Raw genomic sequence first — 26,657 nt, forward strand, 5'->3', positions numbered from 1 at the left:
GTGTCAGAAAGACACACACAACACCATATCATCCGATGGGGAATGGAAGTGTGGAGCGGTTCAATCGCACTTTAGGTGGCATGATCCGTGCATTGTCCCCTGAAGAGAAGGCTGACTGGCCACGACGTTTACAGACACTAGCCTTCATGTATAACTGTGCGGTTCATGAGACAACAGGTTACCCCCCCTTTTACCTCATGTTTGGCCGGGTCCCTCGCCTGCCTGTCGATGTCCTCTTTCATGCTGTCCTTGATGACTCTGCTGTGGGGAACTATGACAAGTATGTGGCGTGTCTTACCAACGACCTGAAGGAGGCCATGACGATTGCTCAGGACCATGCTTCAAAAGAACAGAGAAGGCATGCTCGGTTGTACAACCGGAAAGTTAAGGGCACTGACATTGCCGTCGGTGACAGAGTGCTCTTAGCCAACAGAAAAGAGAGGGGTAAGAGGAAGCTTGCTGACCGATGGGAATCAACCATCTACACTGTGACAGATATTAATCCAACGACACATACGTACAAGATCTGTGACACAGTCACTGGACAGAAAAAGGTGGTTCACAGGAACATGCTGATGCTGGCCAGTTTCCTCCCAGTGGATCCCACATGTGAAGTATCTGATTCTGTTTCTGCCTTCTCACTCTCTGCTAATGCATCCTCAGTCCCAGAAGCAGATGACTTTGGAGGAGATGAGGAAACGTTGCATGAGAGCTACTACAACACCATGCATGAGACAAGTGCTGGCTTTGATTGTGGCAGTGTTGGGGACTTACCTGGTGTTCTGGAAGGGGTGGTGAACCCTTCGCCTGATCCGACGCCTATGGATTCCGAGAGGAGAACCATTGAATGGATAACACAGCTGTCTGAGCCGAATTCATCAGTGGGGGAGGTAGCTGACTTACAGAGTATGACCTCCAGTCCCAAACACTGCTCAGTTTTGCCCGTGAGCTACACGACAGGTCAATCTGTGGGAGGTGACTCTGCTGCCTTGACCGCTGTGAACGTCCCGGTGGATGTAAGGGACCCAGATGCCAGCGTTCGTATTGTGGGCCATACAGATGGTGCTTCTGACATTCTGCATACTGTTGACCAGACCTCAACAGTATGCAGAAAAAATAAATAAATATCTGGTTGAGACCCACCTGAACGACTTCTGAGACTCATTGATGCCACCTGTTACAGAGGAACAATCTATAGTTATAGATCTAGAGTTATAGATCTATAATTATAGATCTAGAGTTAATGCACAGCTTCAGTTATTACAACTAAAACCTGTGATCAGCCTGAAACCTGGGAGTAGTGATGGACTCTGACCTGAACCTCCAGAGCCACATAAAGACAGTTACAAAGTCGGCCTTCTATCACCTGAAGAACATCTAGAGGACTAATGTCTCAGTGAGATCTAGAGAAACTCATCTTTAGTCACATTGATTCGAGTCTTCACAGGTCCGTCCAACAAACAAACAGCTGCAGCTGATCCAGAACGCTGCTGCCGGAGTTCTCACTAAAACCAGGAAGATAGAGCAAATAACAGCAGGTTTAAAGTCCCTCCACTGGCCCCAATGAAAAACGAGGCAAAACCCCATCCTGCATTTTTACGTTTCTTATCACTGAGCTTCATTTTAGCAGCTGAGATAAATCACTCTAACCTCCACGTCCAGTTTTGTTCTCAGTCTCGTTTTCTACGTATAATTCTCCATATGAGTTGATAAAATACATTTTCCAGATTAGCTGTGACTTCCTGACTGTTCTGCAGAGGAAGCCAGCTGCTGTTTTAGTAAGGACAGCAGTGCCATCTAGTGTTTGTACATTCAAATTGCAGGCTGCCAACAAATACGGGACGGTGATTTTGGTTTAAAATACAGCAACATGATCACAGCTTCAACATGGAACCTACGTTTTTAGCCATAAACAGATCTATAATTGTAAACGCAAATATAACAGCCGATCATCTATAACAGGGGAGCCCAAAGTCGGAGGTCGAGGCCCGGCAGCCTGCATGTCTTAGTTCTCCCTGGTTTAACGAACCTGGATCCAATGATGGCTCGTTAGAACATCGAGCTGCAGTTTGCTGCTCTGAGTTTCCATATAACAGCCTGAGGGGGTGTACCGGTCCTGGAGGTACTGCAATACCAGGTCGATGCGTGGAGTGGACGGAGCAAGCCCCTATTCCATCTCCCTGCTCCAAAAATCAATTTAATATATGGTCCCCGGGTAGGGGACGTATCAGATATTAAACTGATAAGAACAGATACTACACTTGATCTTAGCCAAAAGGCCGAGAAGCGATAACCCATTTAACTGGGGAGGGAACCATTTCAACCTCGGCCGTCCCGTTTTGACTCCCGGTTCGGAAAATTTTATATTTTGTCGCTCAAAAAAACAAGCAATGTAAATAAAAAATATTGCTCTAAAGTAACAGGTGTTTTTTACGACTGAAAACAATTATAAATGAGCCGAATTAAACTAAAAGGACGTGTGGAAAAAGACCGACTTGTTCATTTCTGGTCACGTGACACGCTTGTCTCCAATAAAAGGCCTGGAGGTTAAAACACGTTTTAAAAGGTTTTCTCCTTACTTCAACGCTTAAATATAAACTTAACTGTAAAAGTCTTCTAGTTTACATTTGATTACGTTGAATAAAGCTGTACGGTTGAATTTAGTGAAGCCGTTCACGGTTTTTGTTTCTACACGCTTTGCCTACAGCGACCTCTACTGCTTGTTCAGCACAAACTAAGCATTGAGTTTAGGTAAAGTTACACGTAAAGTAATCCAAGGAAGTATTCCTGCCATTTTTATTTTATTGTTGAGGGGCACAGGCAGGTCTCCAGATGCACACATACAAATAAAACGTAAAGTAAAATCTAGGTGGGACTTTTCTATAAGAGGAAGTTACAAAACTGACATACCGTTTTTGGCCACCAGAGGGCGCCCCACTCCACCAAACCGTGTCTCTAACCCTCCCTACTGGTTGTAGGTCCGATTTTACCTTTTCTCTCCTCCGTAATGTGACAATCGTGATGACGGTTAGAATATCAGCAGAAAATGTTCAAATGAAATACCAGAAATAACACGAAAATAAAACTCTTAAAATATAAGAAATTACAGTTTAGTAGAATATATACTTTTTTAAAAATGTGATCTTCAATTTATTTTGTTTTGTCATCCAAAACTGCCTCTTCCTCCTTTCATTAAATGCTTCACTATTTTAAAATAGAGACATCAAATTATCTCAAACATCTCATGAAATAGATTTTGGTTATTTTGAGATGAGAATCTTGGATCGTTCTAGTATAATATAAATATTAAAGGTTTTTTAAAATATTAACTAAGTATTCTGAGCTGATGAAAGGCTAAAAATATTATATATAATTCTTTTTTTAAAAACCAAAACACTTTTTATCTGGAGTTAGAAGCTGTTTCTAACTCCAGCATTTAACAGCATTTCTCTCATATTTTATATTATTAGAACACAACCAGACCTGTTACATATTTCTGTGTCCTTTTAAATCGACACCTGATTAATGATGGAGATGGGAGTTAAAGCTCCGTCTCACAGGGGATTCCGCCAGACGTTCCCAGCAGACCCTCATAACACGTTTGGGCCTGCCAGGTCTGACCGGCTTCCTCCCCCACCGCCGGAGCCAACTCACCACCAGGTGGTGGTCAGTGGACAGCTCCGCACCTCTCTTCACCCGAGTGTCCAAGACATACAGCCGCAGATCCGATGAAACGACGACAAAGTCGATCATCGAACTGCGGCCTAGGGTGTCCTGGTGCCAACTGCACATATGGACGCCCTTATGCCTGAACATGGTGTTCGATATGGACAATCCATGACGAGCACAGAAGTCCAACAACAGAACACCGCTTGAGTTCAGGTCGGCAGGTCGTTCCTCCCAACCACGCCCCTCCAGGTCTCACTGTCATTGCCCACGTGAGCGTTGAAGTCCCCCAGCAGAACAAGGGAGTCTCCAGGGGGGGAACTCTCCAGTACCCCCTCTAAGGACTCCAAGAATGGTGGGTAATCTGAACTGTCGTTCGGCCCGTAAGCACAAACGACAGTCAGAACTTGACCCCTCACCTGTAGGCGGAGGGAGGCTACCCTCTCGTTCATCGGGGTAAACCCCAACGTACAGACACCAAGATGGGGGGCAACAAGAATGCCCACCCATGGTGAGTTGCCGCTCATCACGGGCAACTAAAGAGTGGAAATATGTCCACCTCCAGAGAGGGGCCCCAGTGACCCGAGTCCGGGCGAGGGAACACGGTTTGCAAAGGTCTTCTGGCTGCACTTTGTCTGGTTCCTCATCCCAGGGGCATGAAGCCCCAGGCAGCGTAGCTCCTGTAATCACTGGGGCAGCCCTCCGCCATCATAAGGGCAGCCCATGGACAGCTGTAAGGACATTACTTTTTTTTTTAAATATACAAGTTTTGTAACAATAACAAATATTTTGATGCACGTTTCCAACCTATGCTTCATAAAAACTGGGCGAATGTGGAGAAAAAACAAATTTGAACAAAATATAACAAATCTATATTTCCAGCCCAAGGTAGTCATTCTTTTTATTCAGATTTTTTAGAAAATAGATTCAGTTTTATTTGATCGATGTTTCTTCTTTTCTACAGTCTGGATTCAGCTGTTTTCATTTTCCTCTGATTCGTCGTTTTAACATTCAAACCCAGGAGCTTCCTGCTGCTGAACATCAGAACATCTGATTAAGTTACTTTAACTGATATTTTTTACATAAACGTGTAAAGAATCTGAATCCAAAAAACAGAGTCTGCCATCGGTCTGCGTTCTTCCCTTTATTCCAGTTTTCTTGTTTTTCCAGTCTAATAACCAGGTTTGTACCCTCTATGTACACGCTCAGCTGGAAAACAAAAACTGAGAGGTCAGAGGTCAACTTCTCATGTCACAGCTACACCAGGTCTAAAAAAGCAACAACCTGCAGCTGACCTCTTAAAGTCACAGTACAGAGGAAGTAAACTCCCAGTTTCAACATAAAACATCATCAGGAGTTTAAGGAAATCTTCACTATGAGTCAATAATTTCATATGAACCGAACCAGGAGCAGCAGAAGACAGCTGGAAAATTAAAATGGCCGTCTTTCCCGTTTTAATGAGCCTCAGATCCATATTTATAATTAAACGGTTAATGATTGGTTTAAAACAGAGGCGCCTCCGAACTCTGGCCTAGTCCAAACACAGCCGGCTAGCTGGGAAAATAAAACACTTCGATGCGTTTCATCCACTAGAAAACTCGGTTTAATTTCACAAAAAATTCAAACTCGGACCAATTGGTTTTTATAAACACCCGGTTGAGTGTGAACTAATAAATAAAGAACTATTTGTCAGGATCTGTTCCTTATCTGTGTTTATTCTGAGTTTCTGAGTCTCCATGTTGTCCTGTCTCCCCTTGATTGTTCCTCCCAGGTGTTTCTTGTCTCCTTGATCTCCCTCTGTGTATTTAACCCACCTGTGTTCCTGGTTCCTCGTCGTTCCTGTCCAGTCTGCCTGTGTCACCAGTTGTGAACATTTGTCCTGCGCTCCTTTTTGCTGCCTGGACTTTGATTTTCATTAAACCATCTTATTCATCTCTACCTGGGTCTGCTGCCTCACCACTACATCCTGACACTATTTTGTATTTACTGGTGTACTGGGTTTTATATTAATGTCTGTATGAACTCAACATGATTCTTGAGGGCGACCAGCTGCCCCCCGGGGGCCACGGCCGCCCGCTCTGCCCCGATAGAGGCGCCCCTGGCCCAATCGAAACAGGAAACAGGAAACAGGAAACGCTCTGCTGCTTCCTGGTTTGTTCCCACACGACGCCAAACTGACTTCTGACCCTTCAACCTGGGAGGGGTCAGAGGTCATCTGAAGTTCAAAGACACAATCAGAAACCCGGAGCTTCACCTCTGACCCTACAGGCCGCAGCTAGCAGGTCAAAGGTCAAGACCCTGGAAGCCTCTTCTCTCCAGAAACAAGATGGCAGTCGGACTGAGGTCAGCAGAGCTGGATGGAGGATGAGACTTCTGGGACAGAACCGGGATGGGCAGAACCGGACCCCGCAGAACCAGCAGAACTAGAACAGAAGCAGTAGGAGGTTCTGTTGGTTCTGGTTCTGTAATGTTTGCAGCAGATGTAACTTTCTTTGTACTGTGAGGTGATCAGTAAGAGTTCTGTTCAGCCCGGTATTGGTTCTGCCCCCTCTGCGTCCGGTCCGGTTGAGGTCAGAACGGGTTGATCCGCAGCCCGGTTCCGAGCGGGGAGAACGGGTTGACCTTGGCCCACATCAGAGCGTCGTTCAGAGAAATGGCCGACTTGTTGTCCTCCAGAAGGAACACCGGACCCTGAAGCAAACAGAACCAGAACCGGAGCGTCACGCCGGCCCGGAACCTCGGAGAACAGAACCGCACAGGCGCTCACCTGGATCCTGTGTCCGGTGAAGCAGGACGGGTGGAGGTCCGAATGGCTCGGCAGGTTGGAGCCCGTCACGTAGTCGGGTCCGACCAGAACCAGCGCGCCTGGAGGAGAACGGAACCAGAACCAGGACGGTCAGAACTGGATCCGATCAGAACCAGTCGGCGCTGGACCGGATCAGAACCGTTGTATGTAATAATCTGGATCATCCAGTTAAATGTCTTCACACTTAAAAACAAATGCAGGATGAAATAATTTTACATATTTTTAAATTAATTATTATTTTTAAAATACCAGTTATTTAATTTCATCATTTAAAATATGTTACATTATTTAATGAGAAGTTTATTTACTTAATTTTATTTAATTTGGTCTCTTCCATAGAACATAAACCATCAAATCATTTATTCATTTATCATGTGACTGAAATATTTCCAAACCAACTGGTTAATTATTTAAATATTTAATTTATTTAGTGAAATAATAAAACATTTAAGTAATTTATGAAAAATTAATTTATATATTTAAATGAAATACTCTCAATTTTATGCAACTACTGAGATATAAATCATTATTTCTTGAGTTATTTATTGTAATTTGGGACTGTTTGCCCTCCGTACTGACGGCGGCTCTGGCCTGCTTCCATACAGGGTTCTGGTCGGGTTCTGGCCCGGCTCCATACAGGGTTCTGGTCCGGTTACCTGGTTCTGTGAGTTGGATCTTCCTCTGCAGGCGGCTGAACTCTTCCCTCTGACTCTCTGATGGAGGACTGGGGACGACAGAGACAAGTTGAACTGGTTGGACTGGTTGGACTGGAGGAAGAAGAGAGTGATGAAGAGGAGGAAATGTTTTAAAATTAAAATCTGAAAAGTGTGGAGAGCAGACCCTCAATGACCTTCAGAAGCCAATCAGCTGGTTAGTCAGAGACGTAACCATGGTAACCATGGAAACTTTAGTCCATACATACATAGTCTTGTACATCTGTAAATAAATATTTATATCTTGTAGAGCACTTCTGGATAGATGCAAACTACATCTCGTTGCTTGTACTTGTGACAGTGCAATGACAATAAAGTTGAATTCTATTCTATTTACGGCTAGGTAGAAATGCACGCCACACTTTTCAGATTTTCATGGTTTCAAACAGAATAAAACCAGGAATCATTTTCCCTCTGGTCTCAAATCTGCTCCTCTTCCTCGTCGCTCTCCCCCGCTCTGCTGCGTTGCCACGGTGACCTGAGCAGCAGAGCAGGAAGTGAGCGCGGCGGCGTTGTCCGACCTGTCGGGCTGCGTCGCCGCGCGCCACGCCTCCAGCTCCGCCGACAGCTGCTGGATCTGCAGAGGAACGCCGACCTCCCGCCGCTTCAGCAGCTGGCTGAGACACACAGAGAGGGAGGTCAGGGGCTGCTGCCGTCGCCATGGAGACGCTGCTGCACCTGCAGGGGGCGCCACAGCTCAGGAGGTTTTAGTAATGAGTTCGCTGTAATTTGGTTGTTTTTCCGGCTTTATAATTTTATGTTCAGAGACTTCAGCAGTTTATTATTTCCTGATAAAAATCCAAACTTTTTAAAAACATCTCAGAGTTAAAACAGGAAGTTTGTCCTGGAATATTATTCTCCATTTATGGGATTTTACTGGCATCACCTGTAAATATAAAACGTCTCTGAATTTCAGAAAGTTGGAGAGAAGATGAGAAAAAATGGGAAAATTTATCTAAGCTGCAGGTTTTCACCTTCAGGGTTTCCTTTGAGTTTTTAAAAAATGTTTTATTATCATCATTTGACTTTTTAATCTACTTTATTATTAACAAAATTGTGGGTAAAAAATTAACATTTTTATTTAATGTCAAAACGTCCAGAACGTCCTTGATAAACATAATGTGACTGGTTCGTTTCCGTGTGTGTGTGTGTAATTATTTCACACACACACACATTATAAAATTCCATTACAATTTTATAATTTTCTGCATTATTTCAGACTCCAGTGGAGAAGCTTTCTGCAGAGTGCATCACTCATGAAAGACTACAAACATGGAGGACACAGTGAGCCTGGTTACCATGGTTACGGGTGTGTTGGTTCATTCGTACCTGGTGAACTCGTAGAGAGCAGGAACGATGCTGCAGTAGCTCCGTCTGATGGCCAGTAGGCCTCCAATGTAACCGCACAGGATCAGCAGCTCACTGCGCTCCCTGCACACACACACACACACACACACACAAACACACACACACAGTTACGACAGCCAGGACGACGGCCTGTCGTCCTGCGGAGCCGAGTTCCTCACTGGGTGAGCCTGGGCAGGACGAGGCGGTCGGTCCGGATGTAGCTCAGCAGATCCAGGATTGGCTGAACGCCGTCCACCGTCCAATCAGATCCGGCCAGCTGCTCTGATCAGCAGCGACACGCAGTGTGAGATTCACAGCGGGCGTCCGCTCACAGTCGACACGCAGCAGAGCAAACAATTACCTTTCAGGAAGCCGAGGCCCATCTGCAGGGCGAGTTCAGGCTCAGAGCTCAGCAGGTGGAACTTCATGGCAGAGAACAGATCGCCGTCGGCCGCCGCGGCTACCGCCAGATCCGCACACTCATCCAGGGAGGGAAGGCCGCACTGCAACGACAAAAACAACAACGATTTAAATCCCAGAGAATACGGTCAAACAGTAATCTGGGCCGAGGTCGCCTCACGCGCTGGTGCAGCTGGTTGATCTCTGCAGCACTTCCTGGGTGGAAGGCGCACAGCTTGGCCAGTAAGACGTGATTATCAGGGATCATCTGCAGCAGGTCAGCGGAGAGCTCCCTGAGAACAACAGACGTCCTAACAGACCAGCAGCAAACACGGAAACGCCTCACGTAGAAGCGGACTGCATGTCTACCATGTTGGGGCCGTCATGTACTTCCTGGCCAACAGCTCCAGGCAGTAAGCCGTGCTCTGATTGGCTGCTTCTCCCAGGACCAGTCCCACACACGCAGCCAGCTCCAACTCGTTTCCCCGGATCAGGCTGGCCATGGCCGACTACAGGACAGAAACATGGCTTCAGAACTGAGGAGGAAACCTGGAAAAACCTGGAGGAACCTGGAAAAACCTGGAAAAACATGGAGAAACATTGAAACCTGGAAAAATCTGGAGGAACCTGGAAAAACCTGAAGGGTACCTGGAGGAAATCTGGGGGAACATAGAAGCCTGGAAAAATCTGGAGGAAGCTGGAGAAACCTGGAGAAACCTGGAGAACCCTTGTGGAACCTGGAGAAACCTGGAGAAACCTGGAGGAACCTACCTGGATGTTGTCGACCGCCAGGTGGCAGCATGCGGCCAGGACGGAGCAGCCATCTTGGAAGTACCACTCGGCTAGTTCCTGACAGACGTGATGAAGGAGGCTGAAGACGAAACGGTTCTTATTATTTCTGCTCACTGAGTTTATGATAAAGATTTACTGTTGACAGATTAAACAACACAGAGAAACTGGTTAGTGTAAAAAATTAAAACTATATTACAAAGTATTTCACTTAGAGGTTGCTTTTGTCCTAAAATCATTTAAGCTAAATATGCTAATTAGGCTAATCTGAACTAAATTAAAATATGCTGACAAGGGATTAAATTATTTGCAATTTTAAATCTTATTTTATAAAGGAAGCTAAACAGTGCTAAGCTAAAATAATCTAAATTAGCATTAGCTAAGCCAATTTAACTCCTAAACTATGACAACATAAGCCAAAATAAGCTAACTTATGACAGGCTAAATTTAGTTAAGCTGTGCTTTGACTAACTTGGGATAAAGCAAGCTATGCCAAGCTATAGCTAAAGCTAATATAATCCAAGTTAAACAAATGCGGGTTAAAATAAGAAATGCTAAGATAACCCAAATCTAGCAAAGATGGGCAAGGCTAGGCCAAATTAGCTAATCTAGTGTATGCTAAAAGAAGCTAACTTAAGCTAAGCTAGTGTTGTGGATCTTTATCAGTTTACTGGGTTTCTGCCGCCTCCGTACCTGTGGTACTGCTGCCTGTTGTCCACGTCGTTGGTCGTGTGGTTGATGGACGAACTCTGCGGGGAACGGATGTTCCCTTCACACGCTCCCTGCAAACAGCGGCTGCTCAGACCCGGCCTGCTGGACGCGCCTGGTGCCCCGCCCCCTCGGTTACCTGTACGATCAGCAGGGCCTCCAGCAGCTGCCCCCTGCTGGTGAAGAACGATACGAGCTTCTTAATGTCGCCGGTGGCGATGCAGTACGGGATGGCGTCGTCGTTATCGTCGGCCATCAGCTGATCGGCTCGTCTGCAGAAACACAACCCAGTTACTGACAGAACAGAGCCAAAACCGGATCAGGACCAAAACCAGAATGGAACCAGAACCAGATCAGAACCAGAACCTGCTCTGGCTCTGGTTCTGAGTGCGTTACCTCTGCATGAGTTTCTTCCAGTACTTCATGGAGACTCCGGGCGCCACCGCCAAGGCTTTCTCCCACTGAAAGAGACGGCGAGTTCAGGGAACAGACAGGAGCTGAACAGAACCTGTGTTTGGGCCGGTGACCCGGTTCTCACCTGTCCCAGCTCCACCATGAGCTCGCAGTACCTCTGGATCTGACCCAGCCTCAGGTGGATCTCTGCTGCTTCCTTCAGACGCTCCTCTTTGCTCGGCGCGCCGATTCCTCCGCCGAACTTCGACATCTTAACGATCGTCAGCTCCTGAGCTTCAGACTGAAACAATTAAAAAAATAAAACATTAAAAGATTAAAAAATAAAACAACTAGACAATAAAATAATAAAACATTAAAACATAAATGAGTCTGGTTTTCTTTCTTTCTTTTTCTTTTTTATCAGATTAGCAAAGTAAAAAGTCTTATTTTGTTTATTGATCTTTGATCTATTTTCCTATGTACATTATTTAACTGATCATTTAGTTTAATCTACTTACAAAAAATTCTACAAAGTGTGTTTATATTGTAAATTTGTTATTAACTAATTAAATCTTTTTGTGTTGCCTCGTATCACATCTGGTAGCTTCTGTTTATATGTATTTTAATAGCACTGATTTTATTTTAAAAGCTACTTCTTAGTGTGATAAATTAACAAATTAACTAATTAAAATATTACATAAAAATACAAAATAGAAATAAAAGAAATACAAAGGAAAAAAACAATACTCAATTTGAAAATATATGACAAATTATTTTTCAAACTATAAAAAATAAATTTAAAACAAAACACATCACTAAATAATTTACTTTTCAAACTTGAATTTTTCTTTTTATTGCTGGTTTTTTTGTTTAGTTAACTTTTTCATTTTTGTCTGAAAAATAATAAAAAATATTTTTGGGCTGTTTTTACAGTCTTACTATTTTTCACACTTCAGATTAAACTAACAAAAAATTTATTTTTCTGTTCAGAGAAAACACTGAACCATTTCAAAATAAAAGCATTTCTTTAATATGTTGACATCTTTTAGTTTCTGTGGTTATGAACAGTTTAGTAAAGTTTAAAGCACTACTGATTCTCATTTCCTACTGTTAAATTTAGACGCTTTTTTTTTAGATGCCTCTCTTTGTGATTGGCTGTCTGCCTGCTTGGGGGCGGAGCCTGCAGGGTTACCTGAGCGGCTCACCGTTTTAAACTTCACCAGGTGTTTCATGTGCATCACGCCTTTGCTGTAGCTGGCAGGAAGCAGCGAGTCGTCCTGGCCGTTGATGACGAACACCAGGTCCCACAGGTTGCTGCTGCCCCCTGGAGGCTGAGGGCGACACTGCACATGCTCAACACATCCAACAGAACCTCATCCGGAACCAAACGGTCCGATCCACCAGCCGACGGAGGCTCCGGCCATCAGCAGATTAAAGATTTACCCGGAATGCAGAGATTATGTTATGCAGCTGCTCGTTTTAACTGAAGCGTCAGAAAAAGACTGGATGAGGTTTGGTTTTTAACTAACAGCGCCCTCTACAGGTTAGCTTCACTATTTTCCCTGAGATTCATCACCAGAATGTTTATTAAAGATGGCAGAAGGGCTGGAGTTACAGCAGGACAGCAGCAGGGGGCGCTAGAGGTAAGGAGGCAACGTGAGCTGATTATGTCATTATCCGCTGCTGCTTGTTTATCCGGTCACTCAGGCTCAGCAGGAAGCTGCTCCAGGCCCAGAGGGACCGGTTCTACGGCAGACCGGACCGGGACAGCTACCCTGCCTCTATTTCACACGAGAAGAAGAGCTCAGAAAAAAGGTTGTTATTCTGCAGACATTATCAGTTCTGACATCAGCTTTCATCAAATCAGGGAAAAACTGCAAGATTTTAGACAAAGCATCAAGTTACTAAAAAACAGAACAATGTGGATATTTAGGCTTCTAAGTATATTTCCTGCCAGAGCTAGAAAATTCATTTTAATGAAATTTTTAAAAATTTATTAAAAACCATAAAACTATAAAAACTATAAAACCAGAATATCAGAAAAACATCTTTACACTTCGTCTAGATCAGGGGTCTCAAACTCCAGTCCTGGAGGGCCGCAGTCCTGCAACTTCTAGATGAGCCTCTGCTGCAGCACCTGAACAGAATAATCAGGTCATTAAGGTTCTGGAGAACTGATCTACACCAGGAGGAGGTCATTAAGTCATTTCAATCCAGTGTTTTGTACCTGTGGCACATCTAAAAACTGCAGGACTGCGGCCCTCGAGGACTGGAGTTTGAGACCCCTGGTCTAGATGAAACATGAGAGTCACAGTGAGCCTCTTAAAGGGCCAGTATCGTGTTTTCCAGCACCACAGTGCTACAAATAGCTCTATCATGTAACTATGTTACCTTCAGTTGTTACAAAAATTAAATATGACTTAACAGAAATTCACTTCCTGATTTAACGCCTTGAAATTGGGTCTCTGTCTCTTTAAGAAACTGCTGTCCTGTCTGAAGCTCCGCCTCCAGGAAGTCATCCCAATATGGCTCCTCTATTAACCCTTTAATGTTTTTACCAGCGTTGCTCTGGGCTCAGCAATTCCAGCAGCTGCTGGCTAGTCTGAAGGAGCTGAGTGGGGGAGGAGCTGTGGCTCGAAGGCGGGGCTAGGTCCACCAGGCTTTTAGCAGCTGAATGGTTGCCATGGAGACTAAAGGATTTCTCAAACATGAATCAGAGCAACACTGCAGGTTTGTTTCTGATCCAAGATCAAAGCTGATTGTAGATACTGGCCCTTCGAGGATAAAGTTTAACCAAGAAAGTTTGCCTGATGAAGAGGAGCCTGATGACATCAGACCCCCTGCTGAGCCTGATGACATCAGACCCCCTGCTGATCCTGATGACATCAGACCCCCTGCTGATCCTGATGACATCAGACCCCCTGCTGATCCTGATGACATCAGACCCCCTGCTGAGCCTGAACTCACACAGAAACTTTCGGAGAACCAGCGCAGCTTCCTGGACCGGCCGTCTCCGCTCAGCTTGTCCAGCTCCTGCTTGATGTCTCTGGACACTTTCCCACAGAGCAGCGGCGGCGAGCCGGGGACCATGGCCGCGTCTGCAGGGAAAGACGGGTCAGAACCAGAACCGGGCCAGAACCAGGCCTCCCGCGGGGCTCACCTGTGTTCCCGATGATCCGGTCCCAGGGCGTCTCCGTCAGGATGTTGAGCAGCAGAGGACAGACGAGCGGCGTGAGGGACCAGAGACGGACGGTGCTGTCCCTGCTGCAGCTCGCCATGGTGAAGGGACGACTGTGGTGACACGTCAGACCTGGGGGGACACAGAGGGACCGGGACGAGGACGGGGGGACAGGGAGAAAGACGGGGGGGACACAGGGTTACCAAGAGGAGGACGGGGACACAGGGAGGAGGACGGGGGGACACAGGGTTACCAAGAGGAGGACGGGAGGACAGGGAGAAGGACGGGGGGACACAGGGTTACCAAGAGGAGGACGGGGACACAGGGAGGAGGACGGGGGGACACAGGGTTACCAAGAGGAGGACGGGGACACAGGGAGGAGGACGGGGGGACACAGGGTTACCAAGAGGAGGATGTGGGGACAGGGAGAAGGACGGGGGGACACAGGGTTACCAAGAGGAGGACGGGGACACAGGGAGGAGGACGGGGGGACACAGGGTTACCAAGAGGAGGACGGGGACACAGGGAGGAGGACGGGGGGACACAGGGTTACCAAGAGGAGGACGGGGACACAGGGAGGAGGACGGGGGGACACAGGGTTACCAAGAGGAGGACGGGGACACAGGGAGGAGGACGGGGGGACACAGGGTTACCAAGAGGAGGACGGGGACACAGGGAGGAGGACGGGGGGACACAGGGTTACCAAGAGGAGGACGGGGACACAGGGAGGAGGACGGGGTGACACAGGGTTACCAAGAGGAGGATGGGGGACAGGGAGGACTTCAGAGAGCTGGACAGCCTCAGCAGGGGCTCCTGGTGTCTCTCGGTGTCTCACCGTAGACGTCGGCTCCGTGGTCGAAGACGGTGTCCAGACACGTCCCGTCCCTGGTGTCCCACACTCTGATCGTATAATCCCAGGACCCTGCAGAACCGACCGGGACCAGAGACCAATGAGGACGGACCGTTCCCGTCTTAAAGCTGCAGTAGCTTATTAAAATGCTTTTCCATATCAGCTCAATCTGCCTCCATGTTGTGGAAGTTTGTTATGAGACGGATAATCTGGGGAAACAAGGAGCTGCTGCTGACGTCTGGATAAACGCAGCGTCCTCACCACAACCAACCAATCAGAGCCCAGAGATCCACTTCGTCACAGATATCAAATCAAACCGTCACGACTTTAAGACACATTCCACAGAAATATAAACTATTTTATCAAAGTTACAAACTGCAGCTGGAAGCCAAACTTATGGACAAATAGTTCTGCAAGTCCCAGCGGGTCGTACTGGTCCAGTACTGGTCCCAGCAGTTCTGTACCTGAGATGAGCAGGTAGGGAACCTCGGTGTTCCACAACAGGCCTCGGACCGGCGCCGTGTGTCCGCTCAGAACGTTGATGCAGGCGTCCTGGGTGTAGTCCCAGATCCGGACCGTTCTGCTCACACACAGAACCAGAACCATAGAACCAGAACAGCTTTCTGAGCCAGAGGCCCAGTTGGTGCAGAACCTCACCCGTCGTCAGAGCCGGAGCAGAGGATTCCCTCCCTGAGCGGCGACCAGCGGACATGGAACACCTTGGCCAGGTGTCCAGTGAAAACCTTGAGCGGCTGATCAGAGCTGGTGGCCAGGTAGTAAACGCGCACGTTCCTGTCCTCACAGCCGGTCGCTATCATGTCCCTGCAGGGAACGGAGGGAACGGAGGGGACAGAGGGAACGGAGGGGGCAGCGGGAACGGAGGGGGCAGAGGGAACGGAGGGGGCAGAGGGGACAGAGGACACATGGCTTTAAAGCTAAATATTTACCTTCAAACTAAATAGTTAGCTATGAAGCTAAATATTTAGCTTGCTAACTAAACATTTAGCTAGTAACTTAAATATTTTGCTTTAACCAGAACCAGGAATATTTAGCTTCAAAGTGAATATTTAAGTTAAATATTTAGCTGCATTATGGGGAAAAGATGTATTAAAATGATCAATTTAAAGGTTTTATGAATAGATATCGAGCCATTCAAAGGAAAATGGATTAAATCAATTAACTGAGTTTTTAAACCAAACCTTATTAGATAGTTACAAACAACCTGCTTACAGCTACAGATTGGATGGACAGACAGACGGATGGACAGACAGACGGATGGACAGACGGACGGATGGACAGATATTCAGGTCTTACTTGTTGTTCTGGCTCCAGTCGCAGCCGAACACGGCAGCAGGATGTTTGTACTTGTGCAGGATTTTCCCGTCGATGGTTCTGATGATGCTGCAGAGAGAGGAACATGAAACACGCTCCGCCTCATCGCTGTGCGATTAAACCCGGTTGGACCAGCGCTCACCAGAACCCGTCTCCGCTGCAGGTGGCGATCCTCTTGGAGTCTTTGTGGCTCCACGATATGCAGAAAATCCCGTTCTTACCGTGCTGAAGGAAAACAGCAGCAGTTAGAACCTCTCCAGCTTCACGAAGTCTGCAGACCTGAACTGACCTCGTTAAAGCGGGTGATGATTTTCCCCTTCCTGACGTCCCAGATGAACGCTCCATTACGAGACGTCGCTCCGGCGATGCAGTTCAGGTCTCCTTAGAAACAAGCAGAGAAAAACTGCTTTCCCATGAAGAACCACAGCAACCTTCTGGTTCCTGACGTCCAGACTAACACTTTCCAGATCCAAGAAACACAGAAGGACCGCACAAACAAACTCGCCCGACCCACAATGCTCTCTGCTGCCAGTCCTGCCTCACACCTCACCACCGTCTCACTGCCCTGCTCCTCATGCTGAGCATGACACCTCCAGCTGTTTCCCATTAATATCCAATCACTCATGTTTACCTTTACACAATAAAAGTAAGGTAGCGTTAACTTATTAGCTCACCTTAGCAGTTTAGCTAATGCTACTATTAGCTAACTTTAACACAGTAGGACCCATTAACACAGGTAGTAGCAGCTACAGTTTATAAACTAACATAAACTGATACCTCAACAATTGTCAACATCCTAACATTAGGTAGTATATGCAATGTATGGTATGACATTAGCATATATGCTAACATAACCTCAAATGCTAACATAAGCTTATATGTTAGTATTAGCTAGTATGCGAACATTAGCAATATGCTAATATTATTAGCTGATATACTATCATTGACTGAAAAGTCAATACTAATTGGTATGCTAACATTAGCTGATGAATTAACAGTTACATGGTAACACTAGCTCATATGCTAACACTAGCTCATATGCTAACACTAGCTCATATACTAACATTAGCTCATATGCTAACATTAACTGGTATGCTAACATTAGCTGATATTAGCGGTGTGTTAGCAGCTGATCCACCTGGAGCCCAGGACAGAGAGTAAACCACGCCTTCGTTGCCGGGCGACGTGGAAACGGCCGTCAGCGTGTTGGTGTCCCAGATTTTTATGGTTCCATCAAAACTGGCCGTCGCCAGCAGGTTGGGGTCATCAGGTTTAAACTTGCAGTCAAAGATGGTTTCTACGTGGCCCTGGAATTTGAAAACAGACGTCAGAGCGAACCGAGACGCTTCCTGTCCTGCCAGCCGCTCAGCTGGCGGCGTACCAAGTCTCTCAGGAAGTCCCATTTCTTGGCCCCCATGTCGTAGAGTCCGACGCCGCCGTCCATGAAGCAGCAGACGGCGTGACCGGGCGGCAGAGAGAAGGCCCGGTTCTGGGACAGGGTCGGCGGAGGGACGGCCTCGCTGGTGGAACTGGTGTGCTGGCTCTTACTGGGAGAACTGGAGCTCTGAGCTGCAAAGAGGAGCAGAGGCGGTTAGCTTGAGCATCGGTCCAGAAAGTCCAGCAAGAAAACTGACGATCCGAGTGGGAAGAACGGATTTACCGGAAAAAATAGGCTGAGGCCGTTTATAGAAAAATGTTTTTTTTGGACAGTTTTGACCTAATTGCGGCTCTTTTCTAAAAAAATTTTACTCCAGTCTAAGATTAATGAATGATTAATTTAGCTGAGATTTCAATAATCGACTAACAGTTATAAATGAAGTTTCAGTCTACATGTTAGGTTATCGGAGGTGTAGTTACCTCTTTTGGCCAGCGGGGCACTGAGCACGTGCAGAGCGTGAAATCCTGTCTTCTTCAGCTTGAAGCTGTCCAATGGCGTGGAGCGAGACACGTTCCAGACCCTCAGCACGCCGACCTGCGAGTCTACAGAAACAGCACGTCTCACCACAAATCAGATTTCATTCAGAGCCAGGGTCCTGCAGCGCCTCTCACCCCCGGTGATGAACATCCCCGGAGCCGAGGGAACCCAGGCCAGGCACTGGACGGAGGCGGCGGCGGACGGGAAGCAGAAGGACGTGATGCAGGACAGACCCTCGCTGTCCACCAGCCGCACGCCGTTATGGATGTTGGACACTGCAGAAGAAGAAGACGGCGGATCAGAACCCAATCAGAACCCAATCAGAACCCAATCAGAACCTGAGGCTGCGTCTGCACTGAGGCTTCGGGTCGGAACCGGACCTAGTAGGTAGTCGATGGACAGAGGGTCCCACTCCAGGGCGCTGACCGGGTCCTCCTCGTCCGTCCCCTCCAGGGACTCTGGACGCAGGACGTGCTTCTGGCTTTTACTGCCTGGACACACAGCAGAGGTCAGAGGTCAGACAGGAAACTTCAGTAGAACTGCTTAGAAGGGGTCAAAGGTCATACAAAGTGTATCATCCCCCAGAGAAGAAAACACCTGAGAGAAGGTTCATCCCAAGGTCAGAGGTCAGAGAAACGACCAGTTTAGGGCAAAGTACTCAGCTCCAGTACTTGAGTAAAAGTATTGGTACTCAACTACAATCGAAAGTTACTCAGTGAAAAGTTTTAACATGAGAAAGTACTGAAGTACTTATAAAAATACTCAAGTATTCAAAAGTATAAATTATAATCTCTGGTATCAGAACGTCGCTGTTTTCTGAGAGTTTTTACAGAACCATGTAACTGTACAGGTTAAAGGTCAAAGGAACAACCATGTATGGCAGGCTGAGTTACCATAAAATCATAATTACCTTCCAGATATCTGAAAATCTAAACTGTAAGCTGCAGACTACGAAGCTACGCTGAGCCAAAACGACGAGCTTTCTGTCCAAACCCAACGCTTCATTCCAGACTCTACAGGCCTCAGTGAGCAGGTTAGAGGTCAAAGGTCAATCTCCCTAGATCAGTGTTTCTCAAGCATTTTCAGGCTGAAAACCACCGAACCCATTAAACAAACTCTCAGACCATAACTGGAAATGAATGCAGACTGTTTAAATAAAGCTCAACATTAAAGAGCGCGGGTCTGGACTTACCGGGCTGGAAGACGGACAGGCTGCCGTCTGTGTGTCCGAACACCAGCTTGCCCTTCTTGCTCGGGTGCCAGCGGAACAGGCAGATGTCCGACAGGAAGGAGTGCGCCTCCTTGTGGACGGTGACCGCCGCGTCAGACCCTCGGTAGTCCCAGACGTAAAGAGGGCCGCGCTGCGACACGAACGCCACGCCGTCCGCCGAGTTCCAGCACCAGCTGACGGAGACGGGGACGCCTGGAGAGGACGGAGGTCAAAGGTCAGAGGTGGTCAAAGGTCAGAGGTGAGAGTCCCGTTCGGTCGCCTACCTTTGGTGTTGTCCAGCCGGGCGGCGGCCTTCTTCTCCACCACGTTCCAGATGATGAGCAAGTTGTCGGCAGAGGCGGAGGCGAACAGGTCGGCGTTGTCGGGACACCAGCTGATGGCCGTGATCGTCTTCTTGTGCTCCGACATGATGGAGCGCAGCTTGAACTCGTTGTACTGCTGGTCCAGCTGCACGCAAACAAACATCTGCTTTACCCGCACAAGGTCAAAGGTGAGCCAGGGAGTCCCTCAGGGATCAGTCCTGGGAAGCAGCTCCCTCCTCAGACGGGTCAGCAGCCGTCAGAGGAGAACTTTCTGGATCACGTTTGATTCTTCCTGCTCACATTTTCAAACCATTTTTAGTTATATTTCACTTATAACAAAAAACTAATTTTACCCGATGATGTTCACTTGAAAACATCATGTGCTGCGACTTTTGGGACAGAAATTTAGAAATCTAATCAAAAACAGGAAGTTGCATTTTCAACAGAAAAACAACAACCATTGGAGACGGCGGCTGGTATTTCTCAAATTTGATCAATATGACTTTTAAAGGTTGTGTGCAATAATTTCTGTTAATTAGTCACAAAATAAAAAAATGACGGTTCATTTTTCAAAGTCACAGTTTTCAAAATGTGTTCAAAGTTTTTTCATAACTGTTGCCGTTATGATAAAAGTATATCTGAATAAAACAAGTATACATAGAAACATTTATAAAAATGTTCTGCATGTTTTATATTTTACACATTAGTAACATTTGTCTTACTTGTTTGTTGCCTGCAAAAAGTTACCAGTCTGTGATTGGAAAAGTATGGTAATGATTAACATGTTTCATCTGCCAACAAGTTATTTAAGACTAACTGAACCGCTGAGCAACTTCTCTTTCCCTGAAGCAATCATGTGTGACAGCTGCTTCAAGAGCCGTTAAATATTTGTGAACAAACTAGGTTCCAACCTTTACTCTTTTGTTTGATATATGCCAAATTTAAAACGGTGTGTATTATAATCCTCCATATTGAAGAAGGTATATTTTATGCCAGATTTCTCTCAGATGACAAGTTAATATACAACAAAAGAAGCTTGCATGTCAGAATAATCTGAATATTTGAGGATGTATTGATGCTGATTATACAATTTACAGCTTCCATGATCTCTATAAGTAAAAATAATTTATTGTAGATTTTGCTCACACATATTCAAAAATGTTGTTGTTTTAAACATCTGGTGCAAATAGCCCTACTAAATTGATTAAGTTGGGTTTTTTTTTCGTTTATTTAATCAGGTAAACCCCGTTGAGATCTAGATCTCATTTTCAAGAGGGACCTGAAACAAACTTCACTCCCCGTCGGGGAATCGAACCCTGGTCTCCCGCGTGACAGGCGGGGACACTCACCACTGTACTATATATACTAACGAGGAGATTAAGTTGTTCTTGAACAACCCACAACAAAGACTAAACCAACAAACATGGCTTCAAACTAAACATTTAGTTAGCTAACTAAATATTAGAGCTAACTCAGCTAGCTCCGAGCTAACTGAGTTAGCTCTTCCACTAAACATTCATGGAGCTAAATATTTACCTTGGAAGCTAATTATCTGGATTTATTTACTGAATAAATATTTTGTTTGAATATGTGATAGTTATGAGCAGTGTTGGGTAGTAACGGATTACATGTAACGACGTTACGTAATTTAATTACAAAAAAAGAGTAACTGTAATTCGTTACAGTTACAATGAGAAAATATGTAATTCAGTTACAGTTACTTCCGAAAATATTAAGAATTACAAATTTAGTTACATTTTAAAAAAAATATGAACAAAAACCTTTGCGAAATATGTAATGATATTTTTATTGCTTTGCGCCCTATATCGCCGTTTCCCGCTACGGCTCCTTGTCTCTATCATATCTGCCAGCCGCAATGCCACTGATGGTCCGTCCTGTGCTGGCGGAGCCTCCTGGAGGAACAGCAAGCGAGCGGACGGTTCCATTTCAGCTCAAGCAGCGCATCAAAAATGACAGCCTTCCATCACTGGAAATATAAGGAGCATTTCATTTACATATGTGAAAATGGCTCAAATTTAACCGTGCAGTGCAAGAAGTGTTTGCCGGCTATCAAGAACTTGTCCACGTCGAAGCAATCTATGTCAAACCTGAGGAAACATTTAGAGGTAAGTGCAACTCACTGATAGACGAAGCGTATTGTTTTACGAATATTTGACTGTTTGGTGTTGATGCATGACAAACGTTGGAATCTATTCTTTCCCATGAGACATTGTATGCAATGTGCCAGTGTTATGGTTTTCATGATGAACATAAAGTAAACTAGAAAATTCCTGAAGAAATTTAACTGGGGCCTGCCAAAGTGTGCCCGTCGGTTTGGACCCAGCGTTCTGATACTAAAAATTAGCATCAATGCTAAGCTTAGCTAAATAGTAGTCATTAGCTTGTGGAATTTTATCACTTGCTTCGCAAGTCAGTCACTGCTCTCCTTATGTATTGCTATGGGCAGGCCCCAATTAATGCTACTTTGAACATATAATTATTAATCATAGTATATTTTTCTTCTATCTTTTTTTCTCTCTTTTCAGAGGAAGCATCCAGGCGTTCTTCTGAAAGGCACGTTTAGTCCATCTGATACTCGGGACCCATCGTCCATCTTAATTCTTGATGCACTGTATTGTGCCGTGTTTAATTTTACAAGCAAGGGTGTGCAAAGAAAAAATCAAGAAAAATAAAATGTGATGTAAAAGTCTTACTTTGCTTATTTATTACTAAACTAGAGCACTTCATTGTCATTGCACATGTATGAAGTAATGAAATGCAGTTTGGCATCTAATCAAGTGCAACGTGTGCAGATTGTACAGCATGCAGTATTTAGAGATAAAATGCAGTTATTCACAGCTAGGGTAAGGAAAGATGGTTGATAGATATGTGCAGCAGAATAAATAAATTACCCCTAGGGAAATGCATGTATGTGCAGAGCCACTGTAGATAGGGCTATACAGGTGCGAATTGAAGAGGAACACTGTACAAATGTTGGGATGGTACAGTAAGGTATGGATAGAGGGGAAGGAAAGACTGGTCTTTGGGAAGAGTTCAATAAGGTGACCGCTGTAGGAAAGAAGTGGTTTCTGAACCTGCTTGTGTTAGTCTGCAAACTGCGTAAATGGTAGAGCCTGGGGGAGGAGCAGAAAAGAGTATGGCCCGATGAGAGGAGTCTGAGAAAATCTTACATGCCTGGTGCTGGCATCTCTTCTTGTGGACCTCCTGTGATTGCCTGTCAGCAATTCCCTCTCAGCTTAGTGCTCTTTTAAGGTTCCCACTCAGTTCTCAAAAATTAAATGTTGAACATGGGTCAATACTCATTAAAACCTCAAAGTAATCAAAAGTAATCAAAAGTAATTAGTTACATTACTTTTTAAAAGTAATCGAAAAAGTTACACTACAATTACATTTTAAACAAGGTAACTTGTAACTGTAACGGATTACATTTTTAAAGTAACTTACCCAACACTGGTTATGAGTGAATGAGTGAGTGAATGAATGAATGAATGAATGAATGAATGAATGAATGAATGAATTCATGGAGAGGTACTCATGACCTCACCTGGTAGACGTAGATGGCTAACGTGGCGCAGTAGGCGAAGCGGTCTCCGCTGGCGGCGCAAACGTCTTTGTTCCAGGGCTGGCAGCCGGCGGCCAGGAGGCCCACCTGCTTCACCTTGGCCATCCTCACCTGCAGAGACCTGGAACGACCCGCCTCCATCAGCAACGACAATATGAACACATCGATATCAACGCATGAAGATGAACACATGAATCTGAAGGAGGGAGAACCAGTTTGTTGGCTTTAGTTAGCGGAAGCTAGCAATCCTGGAACGATTTATTGGATGAATTGATTATTCAAATTATTGCCAACTAGTTTAGAAGTCAATGAATCGACTCAAAAAAGATCAACAGCTGAAAAAACAACATAATCAGAGCATCATGAAGGCAAAGCTGTACACAAATAGAAACATTTAGCATTCAAGATTAAAAAACCTCGTATGAGTAAGAACCGGATTTAAAATAAACGTTTACGTTAAATAAAAATAAAACCACCTTTTAGGAACATTTTGTAATCCAATTATTAATCATTTAATCAACTAACAGTCAACAAACTTTCTTCTAATATTGTATGAAAAAGGCGTTTATGACGAATCGGCAGAACGTAGATATTTTTTTAATCTGATTAAAAGTCAAAATTAATCAATTGATGGGCGTGCCGTGGTGGCGGAGGGGTTAGCGCGACCCACATTCAGGCAAACGTGGCCTCGACGCGGCTGTCGTGGGTTCGACTCCCGGACCTGACGACGTTTACCGCATGTCTTCCCCCTTTCCTGTCAGCCTACTTTGAAAAAGGGACACTAGAGCCCACAAGAAGACCAAAAAAAAAATGAATCAATTGATTAATCAAAAACAAAAGTAGTAGCTTGTTGCATCCTTAAGTTAGCTGAGGTTTTTTGTGTTGACTGATTTTGATATTTGTTGTTTTATGGTAGCCGTTATTCGTAAGGTGGACAGGTTCGGTTCACCTGCTCATTATTTTCTGTTCCTTTCAGATTCATAATAAAACCAGAAGAGCTCAGGAACATGAAAACACGCGGACGGCTCCAGGCTCGGTTCGCTTTTCCTCCTGCAGGCTGCAGGCTAAGATGATTACAGAGCAGATTGAATTAATCTCTGCTGCTGATCGGCTGCTAACGCTCAGCAGACGCATGGCACCTGCTGCACATCTGCCTCTGTAATGCAGGAAGTCCTGTCTTCATTTTACCAGCTGATTACTGCTGCTGTGGATGAAAACATTTATCAATCAAAGGCGATCTTCAAACACCTGCAGGCCAGTTTTCCCCTGACCTCGTCTTGTCAGGTGCAAATCGACTGATTTCCATGCAGATTCTCTTCATTAGCAGAATCAGGGAGGCTCGGCTGGCTAACGAGCGCTGATGGAGAAACACACGATCCACCTGAACACTTTTATTATTCTGGACTCTTCATGTTTTCTGCTCTTTCTTCGCACCGTGGTGTTCCAGGCAAAGAAATGATGGAACCTCCAGGATTAAGATTGTTAGACGCTTTTGGTCTGATTATGCTCCTATGTGTTGGAGGCTGTTTGGTTGTATAATCTGAAGGTAAACGAAATATAACAATTCGCCATTGGTGGCGCTCTTGCTGTGCACAAGAGAGGTGAGCGGAACCTGTGAAGAAGAAGAGATGTTCCGGTTCGAAAATAAACGTTGCCATGTGCTACTTCCAGTTATCTGCTTGAACAGTATTTAATTTGACCTAGTGTATTATACACAACACGCACTTCTGATGTCAGCTGGTTTGTCACTGGCTCTTTCTTCAGCTGCATCCTCGGTGCACAAAGCAGCGTAAACTCAGACCCTTCCTCTAAAACATCACAGTTCCCAACAAACTCAGTAAATGTTCACATTCCTGTTGGCATTGGCACAGAATTATTCATGTTAGGTCATATTTCTGTTGTTTCACAGATTTTATCGGCACTTATTGTAATCAGTTGTTTTTTATTGTTCAAGCAAACAAAATTATCTAACTAATTTCCAAAGTGTTTGCAGTCGAAAGACTCGTGTCAATGTTTTTCAAATTTTATGCTAAAACAATCAGACAAAATCTACTTCCACATAGGAAAGCACAAATCATATTTTGTTGTTGGGTGAACACATCGTTCAGGCTGCCGTGGAAAGGCGGATACTGTGCATAATTTATCTTTTTTTTCTTCCTGCCAAAACCAAAATACGGATGATAAAAGTTTTCGGTCTGGTGTTTTGGTCTCAGCCAGTCCTTCTATTTGAAGAACAATTTTGTTTTCATAATTCATTTCATTTGTTGTTTCTGTTATTTTGTTTATTTTGGATATTTAACATTTCTTTCAGTTCCAATATTAAATGTTTGTTAGAATTTAAAGTTTATTGATCTTTGATAATGTGCATTATTATGCTATTATCATTATATTACTGGAAAATGGTCTCAAAACAATATTATCGTTTATCACTATAACTTCTGGGACAATTTATCGTCTAGAAAAATGTCTTACCGTTTAATCCTGCTGCTGTGTGAACGCAGCTCTTCATATTTATCAACCTTTCAGACAAACAACCGGAATCGGCAGCTCAGGATTTCTGAGGATCGGCCAGAAAACTGCAATCGGTTCACCGTTTGGGTGACGGTGGGAACGTAGATGGACCAGGTTCTAAGTAACAGGCCCGGTTCAGTCCAGAACTCTCATGTTGTTCAGGTTCTGGTCATCTTTAGGTCCGGTTCTGGTCGGGTTTGGATCATCCTAGCCTTCAGCTTGGATCTAAACCGTGTTCTGCTCTGAAGCTGGAGTTTTATGGACCTCAGCTGGAACCGGTAGGGTGGTTCTGGTCCGCCCCGCCGGTTCCGTGATGATTCATTCTAACTGCGCAGCTCCAGTAAACCCAGTTCTGCCTCCAGGTGATACCAGAACTCCCAGCAGGATCCAGAGCCATGAAACCGGTCCGGTTCTGGTAGGACTGGTTCGGGTGTCTGGGTTTTCATCCAGACATCCTCCCTGTGTCACACTGCACGAGCCCACTCGTGACAAAGACGGTTCTCCTCGCGAGCCGCGACCGGACGGGTTCGCGTTAAACCGAATCACCGATAGAGATGAAGCCGAGCTGCCGCTTCACCCGGTCGGAGGTCTGGGGGCTGAGGGCGGGTGTCAGGAGGAGGCAGAACCGGCAACAGGTCTCAGCGACACCAACTAATCCCTGGAAGACGCGCTGCGCGACGCCTAGGCGGCAGCGCGGTGACGGACGCGCGGCTAGCATCTGCTGCCTCCGCTGTCGCGCTGTGTTCATTATTGTTTTCCAGCGGCCTGGTTCTGGTTTTGGAGTGGTTCTGGTTCTGCTGTGTCTGGTTCCGGTCTTACCGTCAGGTGCCAGCAGGCCGGTCCGCGGTGGACAGGTCACAGGTGCTGAATGGAGTCCCGCTGCCGCCGCGGCTCAGCGTCGTCCAAGGGAGGCGGGACCAACGCAGCGGCGCCT

The 26,657-nt window shown here is 45.5% G+C and overlaps 1 protein-coding gene, 2 long non-coding RNA genes and 1 other non-coding gene across 6 annotated transcripts; 2 read left to right on the forward strand and 2 right to left on the reverse strand.

Annotated features, from left to right (window-relative positions):
- Positions 1 to 2,100: 2,100 nt before the first annotated feature.
- Positions 2,101 to 2,291, reverse strand: LOC116720855 (U2 spliceosomal RNA). The gene has a single exon (XR_004339470.1). It is a non-coding gene; the product is annotated as a U2 spliceosomal RNA (small nuclear RNA).
- A 2,500-nt stretch (positions 2,292 to 4,791) lies between these two features.
- Positions 4,792 to 26,657, reverse strand: wdr17 (WD repeat domain 17). Of its 3 annotated transcripts, none has more exons than XM_032562805.1 (32): positions 26,543 to 26,657; positions 23,195 to 23,333; positions 19,591 to 19,774; positions 19,289 to 19,519; positions 18,477 to 18,587; positions 18,231 to 18,371; positions 18,039 to 18,161; positions 17,563 to 17,750; positions 17,320 to 17,488; positions 16,471 to 16,559; positions 16,324 to 16,406; positions 16,164 to 16,250; positions 15,507 to 15,671; positions 15,314 to 15,429; positions 14,835 to 14,921; positions 13,982 to 14,131; positions 13,789 to 13,919; positions 12,027 to 12,152; positions 10,967 to 11,122; positions 10,825 to 10,889; positions 10,568 to 10,700; positions 10,414 to 10,502; positions 9,703 to 9,802; positions 9,301 to 9,440; positions 9,113 to 9,224; positions 8,894 to 9,035; positions 8,712 to 8,814; positions 8,515 to 8,616; positions 7,707 to 7,863; positions 7,129 to 7,196; positions 6,434 to 6,531; positions 4,792 to 6,357 (listed from the first exon to the last, which is right to left on the reverse strand). In XM_032562805.1, the coding sequence occupies exons 2-32, from the start codon at positions 23,315 to 23,317 to the stop codon at positions 6,191 to 6,193; spliced, it is 3,936 nt and encodes a 1,311-aa protein (XP_032418696.1). In that variant the 5' UTR covers positions 23,318 to 23,333; positions 26,543 to 26,657; the 3' UTR covers positions 4,792 to 6,190. The 3 variants fall into 3 exon arrangements, with proteins under 3 accessions (XP_032418696.1, XP_032418695.1, XP_032418698.1); XM_032562804.1 differs by having other exon boundaries at positions 16,471 to 16,562; XM_032562807.1 differs by lacking the exon at positions 26,543 to 26,657 and having other exon boundaries at positions 7,707 to 7,802; positions 16,471 to 16,562; positions 23,195 to 23,345.
- LOC116719953 (uncharacterized) lies at positions 13,571 to 20,980 on the forward strand. Its single transcript, XR_004339291.1, has 3 exons — positions 13,571 to 13,582; positions 19,076 to 19,081; positions 20,839 to 20,980. It is a non-coding gene; the product is annotated as an uncharacterized LOC116719953 (long non-coding RNA).
- On the forward strand, positions 21,214 to 22,340 carry LOC116719951 (uncharacterized). The gene is made up of 2 exons (XR_004339289.1): positions 21,214 to 21,755; positions 22,176 to 22,340. It is a non-coding gene; the product is annotated as an uncharacterized LOC116719951 (long non-coding RNA).

Source organism: Xiphophorus hellerii, chromosome 5, assembly GCF_003331165.1.
Source record: "Xiphophorus hellerii strain 12219 chromosome 5, Xiphophorus_hellerii-4.1, whole genome shotgun sequence".
In the NCBI taxonomy this organism is placed as follows: Eukaryota; Metazoa; Chordata; class Actinopteri; order Cyprinodontiformes; family Poeciliidae; genus Xiphophorus; species Xiphophorus hellerii.

Bases quoted from the DNA above. Each gene is read 5' to 3' on its own strand.
- wdr17 (XM_032562804.1), bottom strand. From the start codon at position 23,317: ATGGCCAAGGTGAAGCAGGTGGGCCTCCTGGCCGCCGGCTGCCAGCCC. The intron at 18,372-18,476 runs GTCCGGTTCCGA...CTTCTTCTGCAG, and splicing joins GTCCATCGACTACCTACTAG to TGTCCAACATCCATAACGGC. The intron at 9,441-9,702 runs GTAGGTTCCTCC...TCTGTCCTGTAG, and splicing joins TGGCGGTCGACAACATCCAG to TCGGCCATGGCCAGCCTGAT.